Source organism: Struthio camelus, chromosome 3 (genome assembly GCF_040807025.1).
Source record: "Struthio camelus isolate bStrCam1 chromosome 3, bStrCam1.hap1, whole genome shotgun sequence".
Lineage (NCBI taxonomy): Eukaryota > Metazoa > Chordata > Aves > Struthioniformes > Struthionidae > Struthio > Struthio camelus.
The window spans coordinates 97,730,150-97,743,403 of record NC_090944.1 but is presented as its reverse complement, the minus strand read 5'-3'; the positions used below and the strand labels follow the sequence as shown (position 1 = coordinate 97,743,403).

The window sequence follows — 13,254 nt, the reverse complement described above, 5'->3', positions numbered from 1 at the left end:
TTATCCCCCCCGGTTGTGCAGCTGACTAGCTGCTTCAGATGGGTGTCTGAAGTCATGACAGTGCTCTCTGCTGCAGCTTGGAGCACCTTAAAGGCATGGGCACCAACTCCGTGGCATGACTGTTGGGACTAGAAGTGCACGTGGTGCCAGCTAGCCCAACGTCCTGAGGATGCAGCTGCAAGCAGTCCAGCTACTCGTCCCCTCTCCTGTACTCACCTGCAGTCCCAGGAGGCTTTGAACTGGCAAGTCTCTGTCTCCTAGTGTCCTATAGCTAATTCTGTGCAATGTGGTTTGAGGAAGTAAAGAGAGCCCTACAGACCTGGTTCTCCACCAGTTCCAGATCCCACAGTGGGGTAGTCTAGCTGGACCTTTCTTTCTGTCCTGCACACCCACAGTGGGGTAGTCTAGCTGGACCTTTCTTTCTGTCCTGCACAGATAGTAGCTGAGGTTTATGTGGAGGAAATGAAATGGTACTTGTGGTACCGCCCCTTCAGGACACTAAACTCCTCTGCGACTTCAGCATGCTCCCGCTTTTATTGACTACGCATTGCATGTGTCCTGCACTAGACTACTAATATAGAATCTGTGGAGTTAACGGCTTCCTTTTATTTTGTTGTCGGCCTTTCAAAGAGGCTATTTGGATGTAAGTCAGTATGTTTTAAAAAAATCTGCTAACTGACAAGCTATTGATTTTGTGTTCCCCATGTATTTTCTCAAAGACATAAGCAGTAAAGCGTTTTTTTTTTTTTTCTCATATGCTTTTTATTTTTCATTAGTGAACTAAATGGGTTTTTCTACTTGCGACGCTCGGGAGTATCCATTTGTCTCTTTAAAATTTCTCCATTTTAGTGTATAAAGCATCTGCGTATCCAAAACGGAATGATGAAGCCTCCAAAAATGCATCCAAAAGGCTGGTCAGAGCAATAGTAAATCAAACGTGAGACTCTTCATGCTACAGCAGAGCTGCAATGTCTGTTCTGCATGGTTAATTTTAAAAAAGAAGAGACTGTCAAGATGCCTTGTTCTTTTAAGAACCTTAGACCCATGGTAAAAAACAAAAGCCCAGCTTCAGGTGTTGTGCAGGCTCAGAAAGCAAGAAGACATTCCCAGAGTCCAGATCTGCAGGAACAGTCAGTAATCTTCTTTGTCCACCATAAGAATTATCACAAGTTAATACCTGCAGGAGTTGTAGCACATACAAAATAAAATAAGAACCAGACTAGGCATGCCAAATCTGTGAATAACCTTAAAACTTTGAGAAGAATCTTTCTTTCCCTTCCACAGACTTATTTCTAAGGGCTTAGAGAGTATATCGTGCTGCTTATGCAGATGGCGAATAAAATATGTTCCTCAGGTAAGTGAAGAATGAGGGAGTGAATGAAGAACTGAATGAGTATATGTGAAAAATGAAATAGTGAATAAGTGGGCAAGGGCAAGAATGAAATGATGAACTGAGAATGAAGTGGGAGAGAGTGAAGGAGAGGAGGGAAGAAAGAAGTGGGGGGGGAGCAGTAAGGGAAATGAAATAAGTGGAAGATCTGTAAGAAATTAATCAGACGAAAGTGAAAGGCAGAAACAAAAAACTAAGTAATTTAGGAAACACCTGAAAAGAAAAGGCAAGGCAGGTTCTTGGTGGGCTTGTGGCAGGATAGATGAAAGGAGAGAAAAAATAAAAAAAAAAAAAAAGAAAAATCAAAGGCTGACTTGGCAGGATAATAGGACAGGATCAAAGGAACAAGGCAGGGAAAGATGTTGAGAGAGAAGTGGGAAGAATAAGTAACAGGAAACGACTGGGCCACTGGCAGACCCAGGTTTCGTTCTGGCTGTGCCACTGCCTTCCTTGTATGGCCACGGCCAAGTCACCTAGCTCTCCTGTGTTTTTGTAGCCTGCAAATAATAACGTAGAGCTGCTCAGAGGATCAGTTAATGGAAGTGCAGAAAAGACTCAATTTCTGTTATGAAGGTATCATAAAAATAGAAAGTGGAAGCTTAGGATTAAATAAAAATGACAGGAGGTGGGGGGAAGTGTCTAGAGGAATGAATATGTTTCTGGTAATTATTTAAGGCAAGGCTCCCTCATACCTGCTAGTGTTTTCCTTTAACCTTTTCCCTTCCGTCTCGGATCCACACTCTGTCTCACTTCTCTAGCAGTTACTGCTGGCAGGAGGTACGTGTTGTCCTCGCCTCTGTGCCACCCCCTCGGCGTGCTTTCTCGTGTGCTGGCACTAAGATTGCTGGTTCAAGGGAAGGAAACTGCCATAACCCAAAGCAGTGCTATGGATGTCTGAGTACCACATTTCGGGGACAACTACACAAGTATTATTATTGCTAATCAACACATTTAGAAATGACTGATGCTAATACTAAAGGTTTCGAAACACATCAACATCCAAATGAAATCATATTGGTGTGTTAAAAAGAAAGATAAAGCAGTTGGTGTATTTTTTGAGGGAGTTAGCCTTGTGCCTTCATAGAAGGTTGTGATTCTAATTCCTTATATGCAGAGATGAAAAAACATCCCTGAATTCTAGGATGTTTCATCTAGGAAGTCCACAAATGAATCTAGTTCTTCATAATGCTAATCTAAGTGAAGAAAAGAGTCTGGGAGGAGGGGGGAACAGTGTGCAAGTTTACTAATCTCTCTATTATATTTAAAATAGCTTTCTTTTATAGTAAAAATGTATGCAATTATAATTAGGCCAAGAAAGAAAGCCACAATCCAACTTCAGTTATGCTTTTACTGATTGTATAATGGTCTTTCTTGAAGCAGTAATATCCTTTGTCGCCTGAATCAACTAAGTAAGAAAATTAGTTCTCCTAATCTGTAAAGCAATCACTTTCATAGCTTCATCTAGTAAATGAGCAGCTTACCCTCCAATAATGGAGGGCAAAAAGAGATGAGAAAAATTAAAGTTATATTACAGACTCTACAGAATCATCAGACTCGCAAAACATAGATTTATACTCAGGAAATGTTTAGTTTATTATTTTTCTAGTGGAAAATAGAGTTCTGTTTTGAGTTCTGTTAAGGGGAAAAAACTGAACTGATCGGCAACACTGTTATTCAGAGTTTAATAAAAAAAAATCTATTACTGTTTATATGAAATAGCTTTAAAAGCTCTAAAAGAAGTAAAAATTTGATTGAAAAATACTTACGTCAGTCATGTCTGCATGAAACGAGAGGATTTCTCGTTTGCTGTATCAGGGAGGAAGATGTATTTAAAACCTTAAAGACAGGAAATGTCTGCTACTTTCAGTAAAATCACTATACGGCAAGGAAAAGCTGTTTGGATCTTTGTAAATTATGCTGAATTCCTATGCATATAGACTCTTTTTTAATATATATATGCAAATAAACTAAAATTGGGAGTCTTAAACCTTGTCCCAGCATGGGTAGGATTTTCTATAGCAGGTATTTAATAGTTCAGAAATCACTGACTTCAGACTCCAAATCCACGTGGGAAAGCATAGACTTGAAGAATGATGTAATGGACTCTGGTGCTGGCTACTTGCATTTCGTGGAGTAATTGCTTATCAAGTACATACTGAGTGGCAGCATTTGCCTTCCAAGGATGTTAGTGGTGGCATGAGTGTGTCTTTATTAAGACTAAAATAGACCTATTGTGGTAGAAAATGTAAAATACAAAATTCTCCTGACAATTAAAAAAGTAACTTAAAAAGTTAAGTATACATCACAGGTTTTAAGAGAGGTAAGTGGGAAGAAAGAAGAGAACTGTTACAGCACAAACAATGACAAGAAAGATGTTAATAAGGTTAATTTGCTTTTAAAATTCATGTTATTTTGTATTCTGCATGGGAGTAAGGGATATTGGGTTTCAGGGTCTGTTCCTAAATCCTGTTTGCTTGTTTTTTTAATGTGAATGTGCCCGTACTGCGTTTTATGGTTTTCCTTCTGGAATCTCCCTGGTTTTGGGGATTCATGGAAGCTCTGTATCTTGTGGATGAAAAAGAGAAAGCCATGAGATTTCCCCAGAAACGGGATTTCCATATTTGGAAGGAGCAGAGGTCCGTATTCATACGAGTTCCTTCCTTGTCTGCAGTCCAGAATTCTGTGAATAGGTTAGTTAAACATGCTCACACGTAAGTAATTAGCTGGGTTTCTGTAGGAAAGCTGAAGCAGTGTGTGCCTGTGCTATATCTATTTTATGGGTAAAGAGGAGACCTCCTATCTCCATGCTGTCATGTTTGGCACCGTGTGCCAGCCGTGCCGTAAGGTGAACCGCTGGTGTTTCGTTCGTTGAGTCAGAAATTACACTCTGTTGTGTGGGTAAACGTTACAAAAAAAATGTTGCTAGGCCTCTCTCTTGTCTCTTCAGTGACACGAAGGGGAGCATTTTGGTTGTGTGTCCGTTTTTCTGCTGACTAAATCAAAAGGGCAAAGTAGGCAATGAAAAATGCATTCATGTGGGTGAAAGCCGTAACATTATTATGGTGAATTCTGTCTTCGGCAGGATGCTTGAGTGAGAAATTGGTATTTTGATTACTTGAACTAGGACAACCAAGGCCAACATCTGAAATCTTGGAAGCCGCTCTAAGAGTATATTTGGATAAATGTTACCTTGGGAACTAGCTAGTTTCCAAGCTATTAAAAAGTTGTCATTGAAGTTAAACAAGCAATTGAAAGAAATTAATTCTGACCTTTCCTTTGTTCTCAAGATTCTGCCTTTCTGCATATAATGAGCAAATTCTGCACACGTGAGGATCTCCTAACAGTTTTTCTTGGATCTTTTGTGTCATTGCGAACCCCTATGAAAGCATGTTGGAAATGTCACCCAAGCAAACGTCAGTATTGTCCTCCTATCCACTTTATTAGTGTTGTGCAAAATAAAAGGCAGACCAGTACTGGGATTTTCCAGTCTAAATTTCTCAGAAGCCTATTTTTAAGTTAACTGAGGCTATGATTATGTGGATGGTTACGTGGATGCACCTTTAAGCAGCAGCGCTGGCATAAGCAATTACTGCGCCTTCTTGTATCCAGTCAGCCCCCAGCCGCTCCTTCCCATCCTTGCTCTGTGCCTTCAGCTGTGTCAAAAAAACTGTTTACAGCCATGTGGTGAGCTGGACCAGTGAATGCTTCTGCATTTGAAATAACCAATTTATTTTTACTTCTTTTTAACCTGGATCCAATTTTTTGATCCAGCTCGTTCCTTGGACCGCCAAAAAGCTACTTGGGCACAGCTGAGGAGGTGAGGGAGGGAAGGAGATGGGCTGCTGAAAATGAGGTCTGTGCGTGCCACTATTCCTGTTAAAAGAAATGTTTGTGCAACCATGCCAGGTGCGCTGCGATCCCTTTGCTGCGGGCCGCTGGGCGGGGAAAGGGGCTGGGGAGAGGCTGGCCCAGGGCTAGACGGAGGCTGGGGAAACACCTCGCAGGGATAGAGACCCCTTTCCTCATGCTCAGTGTCTTCTCCGGGAGTCCCTTGACATTGCAGGGTAGACCAACAGCGACAGTACGCAACGCATAGCGTACTTTTGGGGCGCTTACCCCAAACTAGCCACGTGGCAGCCCTGGATAGTCGAACCCCTCCATGTCTGTACAGGGGCCAGTGGTGGGGAGCAGCATCCCTCAGAAATGGACCGGAGGGGCCTGTGGAGCTACAGTCAGAGGTTCCTGTCCAGCACTGTGATTTCCTCAAAAACATCTTGGTGTCGGTGACTTCAGATGACTTAAGATAGAGCAGTAAGCAACACAGTAATTTTTCATGAAAATAACTCCATCAGAAACAATATCATTTTACTACAGTCAGCATTAAGATTAAGTATCATTTTGAGAAGCTGCATGTGCACGTTGTTTAGGTTTGGTTGTACACTGGGAGTGAGGGGAACTTTCATGCAGGTGGAAGACATTTCTGTAATATAGGTAGTTTGAGTGTTACACTTTAAGGTTGCCGTGTCAAATCAAGGTGGTCTGAACACAGATTGTGTTGAGAAGGCTTTCTGAGGATTGCTTGGGCTTGTTAATAGAAGATGATTTCTCTTTTTTTTGTATATGTGGCATTTGTGTATGGAGCTGCTACAGAAAAAGCAGCAAGGTTTTTATTGTACTCTTATTTCTTTGAATTGTTTACATGTCTGGAATGATAAATAGGGGATAATCTTGGAGTGGCAGGCTTCAGACCTGGCAGTTTTTAAAAAGCAGAGGTGTGCATGTGAGGAGAGGAGGGGAATATGAACAAAACAGCTGACTTGTGCTTAAGGTATTACCCTCAGAGATTTCCCTAAAAGTCCTTGAGTGTTCTCGCTTTCAAATAAGTCTGAATGATTAATCCTTCTGGGGCCAGGCAGACTTTAGACTTGCATTTCAAATCCAATATTCCATAAAGAGCACAGAAACAGTAAATAGTCTAGTTTAAAGTTTGCTTTTTAATCATTCAGAGCTGTAGTAAAAATAACTTCATATTGTCAAGTTGCGCATTCCTCTGCTTTTGTACTTGTCCTCCTCTGAGTGCTGACAGGTCACACTAATGGAGCTCCTGGAACAACTCCAGGCTTTTTGCAAGCAGTTAAAAAAAAAAAAAAAAAGCATAAAAATTCCTGGAGATATGATCCTCTGCTTGGGTCTCTTCTGTCTGTCCAATATGAGACAGCTACTCTGCCACTTGTAAGCAGGGTATGGAAAACTGGATTTTTGTCACTGTAGAAAAAAATTATTCATAGCTGCACTTTGTTTTGAAAGCAAATAAATAAAATGAAAATACCTATTGCAAAAATGTGGGGAAGGAGATGTTTACTTTGAAAACTAATTGAGGGTGAATATATAAATATATATATGTATACACACACACACACCCACCCACACACCCACACACACACACACACCCCTCCATATTTCTTAGTGAGCAAATTGTATTTAAAAAGATGTGTGTCTAGGGGTAATAAAGGGTCTTTTGCTGACCTTTCTGGGTTAGCACATGATGATTAACTGTATCTATACTTTAAATTCTGTTTAGCTGAAAGAGTACAGCTGCTCTCTGGAGCAATGGCGAGCACAGTACGTGCTGCCTCCCACCCTTGTGGTAGCCACCCAGAGAGGCTCTGCAAGGTGCCATGCAGGGTGCTGACACACCGGTTGTGCTCAAGTGTACATGCTCTTGGGAGTGCTGGGATCCATGGCACGGACTAGTTAAGTCTGGTCTTGACTCTGCCTTGAGGCCATCCTCCAAAATGTATGGATGAAAACCAAACATGTGCCAACTGTCTGTCAGCAGTAGGGTTAAAAAAAATAGGCCATGGCTCAAATTCTCAAATTCCATTTTAAAGGTCATATTATTTAGAATATTTGCTTGGGAATACACAGATTTAGGAGAAAAAACAACATACTGTGGGCAAAGGGTAGGCATGTGGTGATGAGGAGAGTAAAGAAACATCGTGAGCAGAGTAGGCAGAGGAGAACGATTGTTACCGCTGTGGCCAATTTGGTGACCATAAGTGGGGAATGGCGGCTGGAAGACAACGTAGTGGATTGGATGTGGCGCAAGAGCATCTGTTAGGTTCAAGCTGCAAATACACAAGAGAGCATAAACAGAGTTACTTCCACTGGCCAGGTTCCTCTCATATCCTAGATCTTCCTTGCGTCCTGCATCCCTTCTCCTTGCGAGCCCTCTGTAATGCTTAGTGTAACTCCCCCTCCCAATGCTCCCACCACGCACCCTCTGTGCCTCTGCTGTCTGAGCCCTATCGAAATGGGGAAGGAGAGGTACTAAAAAGCCCCCTGTCCATCTCCTGCGCCTTGGCATCTCTCCCATTCCTGCTGGAGGCCAGTGAGGCACAGACTGGCTCCACAGCCCTTTCTCCCGGGGTTGTGCGTGGCATCCAGTCCCAGCTCGTGCAATCAGCTCTTGTATTTCCATTTCTGCTGGAAAACAGTTTCTCCTTCTCAGGGATAATGAGGTCAGGGCTCTAGGCCCTTTTCACATCATTGCTCTGCGTGTTGCAAATCACCAGTCACTGTTGCGGTGACTTCCCAGATAGCCCTGGCTCTCCTCGCAATCCTTACATCCTTCTCCTTTCCCGTATTTCTTTCCCTCTAGTTTGAAAAACTCTAGCGAAAGAAAGTTCTGAAGACAGAAGGCCAATTTTAGCCGTGGTACAAGCAAATGCAGCTTCTGTTTCTTGGGCGTTATGTTTGCCAACTCCAGAGTGAGTTTAGCCTGTAACCGGTGCTATTGCAAACTGTTGCAAGCAGAATTTGCACGTTTGCTTTCAAGGCAGCTGTGATAATAGCAGCCTAAACAGTTGCTCTTTCTGGGTTTTCTTTACAAAAGGATTTACTGTTTCCACCAGAGAGATGATTTGGCTCAGAGGGATGTTGCCTCTGTACCAGGACAACAGAGTAATATCCTAAACTGCTACGGGCATTGAGTCCAGAGCGTCCTGGTGCTCTTCTGTAGCCCGTTCAATAGATCCAGTCCAGAGGCTGAGTGCTGGCCCTGTCAGCCCATGGCCTGCTGCTTGGGCCGTCTCCTAGCTTGTGTAGCTGCCTGGGGACCTTGGTTGAGTGGCAGCAAAATCTACGGCTCCCATATGCTGCAACACAACTACACCAAGACGCGTTTCTGGACAATGCAAAGTTTTTCAGAATAGAGCGTATGCAGGATGAGCTCTTGATTCATGTCTCCTGCTAACTGCTTATGGTATTTTAACTCAGATACATGGAAAAGGTGGTAACCTTAAGCTCCTGTTCTTAAAGTCGAGCATGCCTTGTGGTCTTTCTGACACTCTTAGTGGAGCACCTGGGGGCAGAGGGTGAAGCCAAACAGCATGCTTCACAGCTGGACATGGTACATAGCCCTTGATCGCACGATCCGTCTGCTCTGGGATAGTGGATTTCTTTGGGAAATGGAGCAGAAGTGAATCTTTTTGCAATGCTACCATTCTCTTCCGTCTTCTTCCTCCATTATGAGTGAGCAAGACACCGAGTGGCAGCAAGGTATCTATAAGGGGTGTTGCCGTCGTACAGAGAAAGTCCAGGTTCATAAGGGCAGGGGCTCCACTGAGCAACACCGGACTGCATCAGTCATCTCCCTTTTGCAGAGTTCAAAATGTCTCCAGCTAGAAGAAAAAGTACTCAGACAGATACTTCTGTCATTTAAAGCCCACTTTGATCCCTGTATGTTCTTTGCTGCAGGAAAAGGGCAATCCGGTCCAACCTCTGCAGTGCAGAATTTTATGGGACAGGCAAATCCACTTGAGTTTTAAGTGACAGCTCTGTTTTTCTCCCGGCTCTCACCCTGGAGTTTAATATTCGGCAAACTAAAATTGCTGGATCTGTTTTTTAGTCTGGCATCTATATTAGCAATCAGACCCACAAATTGTGCCTTCTGATTGAACTCTGAGGACCCACAGCTTTGTGTAATTGAGACTGAAGTGTGATAAAGAGTTCTGTTATGACTTCACATATTGATCTGTACAATTTAATTTTCTCATGGGACCTGGACCATGCTGGGGATGATGGATTGTGTTGAAGGCCTGATAAGCCTATTTTAACAAAACCTCTCAAGAGCTCCTAGAACAAAGACAATTATCAATACTGATGCATGTTTCCTTTCATCACAAGTTAAGGGCTCGTTAATAGGCTGTACACAGTTGGTGCTAATAATGCTTGCAGCATGTGGCTTTTTTTTTTTTTTTAATTAACTTGGAGATATGTTTTCCTCAGCCCTATGAGTACTGTTTCCAGAAGAAAAAAAAAAAAAATTGGGTTCTAGGTTTCGATTTTAATAGTAGGCATGATAGCAGTATTTCCTGCATTGCTATATTCACTTTTTTGATAATTGAAGCTTGGGTAGTATTTTAGAGTGATAGTCCCATTACACTGCCCATGCCCTTGGCTAAACTGCCCCCAAATTCTAGGGTCTTACACCTAGAATTTTGTGTCAGGTTACTAAAGATGTCTGGTATTTTTAACATAAATATTGTTGGTAATATAGTCTCCTGTTGTAACTTTGGCCATCAGCATCTTTATTCAGCGTTGAATATTTCAAAAATGTTTTCAAACTGTATTTGTATTGGGCTTTCAGTTATGAGAAGGAAGTTCATCATTGCTTCAGAGTGTTCTTACTTTTCCAATACAAAAATCCCAATGCTTTATTTATAACCCGTTTGGTGTTGATGTGTTGCAGGTGTTAAATTCATACCGCCATTTAATTGGCAAATTGGGAGTATGGAAAGAAAATAATAGGGCAAACTGCTATGTTAAGTAGGAGATGGAGCTGCTTTTGTTTTGTTTATCCATCAGAAAACAATTTATACTATTTAACACCTGCTATAGCCTTTTCCAGTTTCTTTTCCAAGTTTACCCGTCTTATCTCATTAATGAGCGCAATTCTCCTCATTAATGCAGGGATCGGATCGGAAGTCAGCAGCAACACATTCAAAGGAGTAATACTTGGAAAATACCTCTGTTTCCAAGCATAGATGAATGTGGAAGGGTGGGGTCCAAAAAAATTGGAAAGACCACTGAATTGCACAAAATGTAATTCTACAGACCATGAGCCAAATTACATAAACCTGCTCAAAATCCTATGTTGCATATTTGATGTTTCATAAAAAGTGTCACCTTCTCTGACCTTTTCTTGATGCCTCAGCTTCTAGGATCATTCATTCCCTTGAGAACTGCAGTTTTCCTTATAAAAGGGAAGTATTTAGCACTGGTAGTTGTAACTCCAAAATGTGACCTGAACGTCTCTTAAAAGGTCAGGAATAGGAACATACATAAAAAGAAACGTATTTTAGATCCTTCAATATCTTGGAACTGTTTTAAAGTCATAACTCGTATCCTACCGTCACTGGAATTCGCAGTACTGGAAACCACGTGAACGTTTAACGGCAGCTGGCTGGCGCTGTTACTGCTCTCCAGTCTGCTGTTGGCTGTCGCTCCTCTCCTTCCAGTTTACTATGTTATGAGAAGGCAACTTGGGTACTTTAAATTGCCTTCAGACATGATTACTTCAGATTAATCACCTAATCTTGCAAACGCTGGAGCACGGAAGGAACAATAATGATGTGAGAAATCCCGTGAACTCATCTAATATTAAACATATTCTGGATCTAGCACTGCAAGCGTACTGATGAGACCTGATTCATTCTTACTCACATGATGGAGCCATCATGCCCTCGCACGTTTGATTTTGGTGGCCTATAATCCTTACTAAAAGGGTACAATTCAAAGTGATAGGTTAAATGTCGCAGATAAGCAGGATTAGGTGAAGCTGCAGCGTATTTCAAGCCTTTGTTTACTTCCTCACTGCTTAATTCCCACCCTGTGTCCCTCCTGGCGGGCTCAGTTCTGCGTGACGGCCCCGATGTATGCTAAATGCTTGAACCATCGCACAGTGCAAATGAGTAGAGCCTACTTTTCAGGAAGGGGTGTAACTGAATCAGTATGTTTAAGCTTGTTATAATACACAGCATGTATGAGTTACAGACTTTAAACTGTTTTTAGGACATACAGTACTGGGAAAAAAATGGCAATTATGTGGTTCTAAAATAGGAGAAGGATAAATAAACAGGATAATGCATGGGAATGTCCCTTTTTCCTGTTTTTCTGGCACACATGTTAAGTAAGGTCTTAAACAGTGGGACAGTAACACTGAGACAGTAACACTGTTTATCATTCATCTTAAATCTTAGTGGTATGTCTAATTGATGCCACTCACTGGTTTTCAGACCCTAAAATGCAAGTGTTTCTTTTTTTTCCACATAAGTAACTTCTGTTATTTTAAACTATGGTTTTTACTGTTGTGTCCTTAAATCTCTAGGTGCTGAAGTGCTGTATATGAACATGTCAGCATATAATGAAGGTCGGCTTCAGTCATCTTTCTGGATTGTCGATAAACAGCATGTGTACATTGGAAGCGCCAGCCTAGACTGGAGATCGCTGGGACAGGTAATTTAACTGGAAAAGCAGTCCTATACCCAAAGAGGGTATAGTGAGGAAGAAAAGTAATATTTTGAGGCCCAAATGTGGAGATGCATAGCTTTCTTTTTCTGGTAATTTGCTGGTAGGAGGACTGTCACGGTTTTGATGGCTATTCTGTGTTGGCAAACAAGTGTTTGAATTCCTGCAGGTATTAGTTCTTTTCTTAGGAATACCTATCCTCAACAGTTAACAGCTTTGGATTAAATTAAAAAAAAACTATTGATCTGTTAATGAGAAATTAAAGGCAAATCAAATCGTACTAGAAATCCTAGAGTTATATTTAATCAGTCCTACCGAACTTCACCTAGATAAAAACTTTTGATTTCTGTGACGGTTTTGATAGTTGAAGCTTGCAAGTTCTTATTTACTAAGAAAGAAAGATAGTGAGCAAACCTGCTGGGAAACCAACCACTACGGAAGCTCTCTGGTAATATTGTGAGCATGACCCAGTTCTGCTCCTCCCTCTAATCTGCCATTTAAATTGGGAAAGGCAACATTTGGAAAGACTTCCAGATGGACAGTAGGTCTTACCAGAAATACTGTGGGGTGAACTGTTCTTGCTAAGCTTGGCGAGGGAGGGATTTATAGGCACAAAACTCAATAGTAAAGATCATTGATGACTGTATGCATTAGAGGCAATTTTGTATTTTTATTCCTTCATAAACAAAAGAGTTGAAGGATGTACATGAGACCTCTTCACCAGCCAATGAATGCTGAGGACTCTCTGTAGTCTACTGCCATTTGAAGAAGTAATACGTCAGTAATGCAGTTTATTTGTCTTTTATTAGGTATCTGTAGCTTTTTTTCCCCCCCAGCAGTCTCAAGATTATTAAAAACTGTAATGTTTATGTTGTGCTGCCTACTGACTGTGTGGAAATGCCATTGATTATGTTTAGGGTGCTTTTAGAGCTCGGTGATTGTTACGCACAGCAGAGTGAAAAGGCAGCAGTCCTAGGTAGTCAGTTATTAGTTGCAATAAAAAAAATGCTTTCTAAATATGAGCAGAATCTCAGAAATACATGAATAGTTTCGATCGTTTCCAGTGATTTTGTAATGAAGAATGTGTGTGTTGGTTATGTGGAAATTTTTAAGGTTTATTTTGAGCTAAGGGATCGAAGATGGGAATAAAATTAACTCTGCTAAAGAGAAGAGCAAAGTCAATACATTTTTGCTGTTCCTATGTGTATTAATTTATTTGAAAGGTAACTTTTTTTATAGCAACAATATTTTGAATGTTTACATAGGAATCTGGAAACCTGGTAGAAAACAGGATGTTTCTTGTGAACCTGAGGGAAAGTCTTGACCAAGAAGAT

At 41.4% G+C, this 13,254-nt stretch overlaps 1 protein-coding gene across 6 annotated transcripts in view; it reads left to right on the top strand.

Annotated features, from left to right (window-relative positions):
- Positions 1-13,254, top strand: part of PLD5 (phospholipase D family member 5) — a 189,903-nt gene that overhangs the window by 132,450 nt on the left and 44,199 nt on the right. For all 6 annotated transcript variants that reach the window (XM_009681096.2, XM_068939288.1, XM_068939284.1 and 3 more), the window contains one exon: positions 11,781-11,908. In XM_009681096.2, the coding sequence (XP_009679391.1) occupies positions 11,781-11,908 (128 nt within the window). The remainder of the gene's footprint in view (positions 1-11,780; positions 11,909-13,254) is intronic.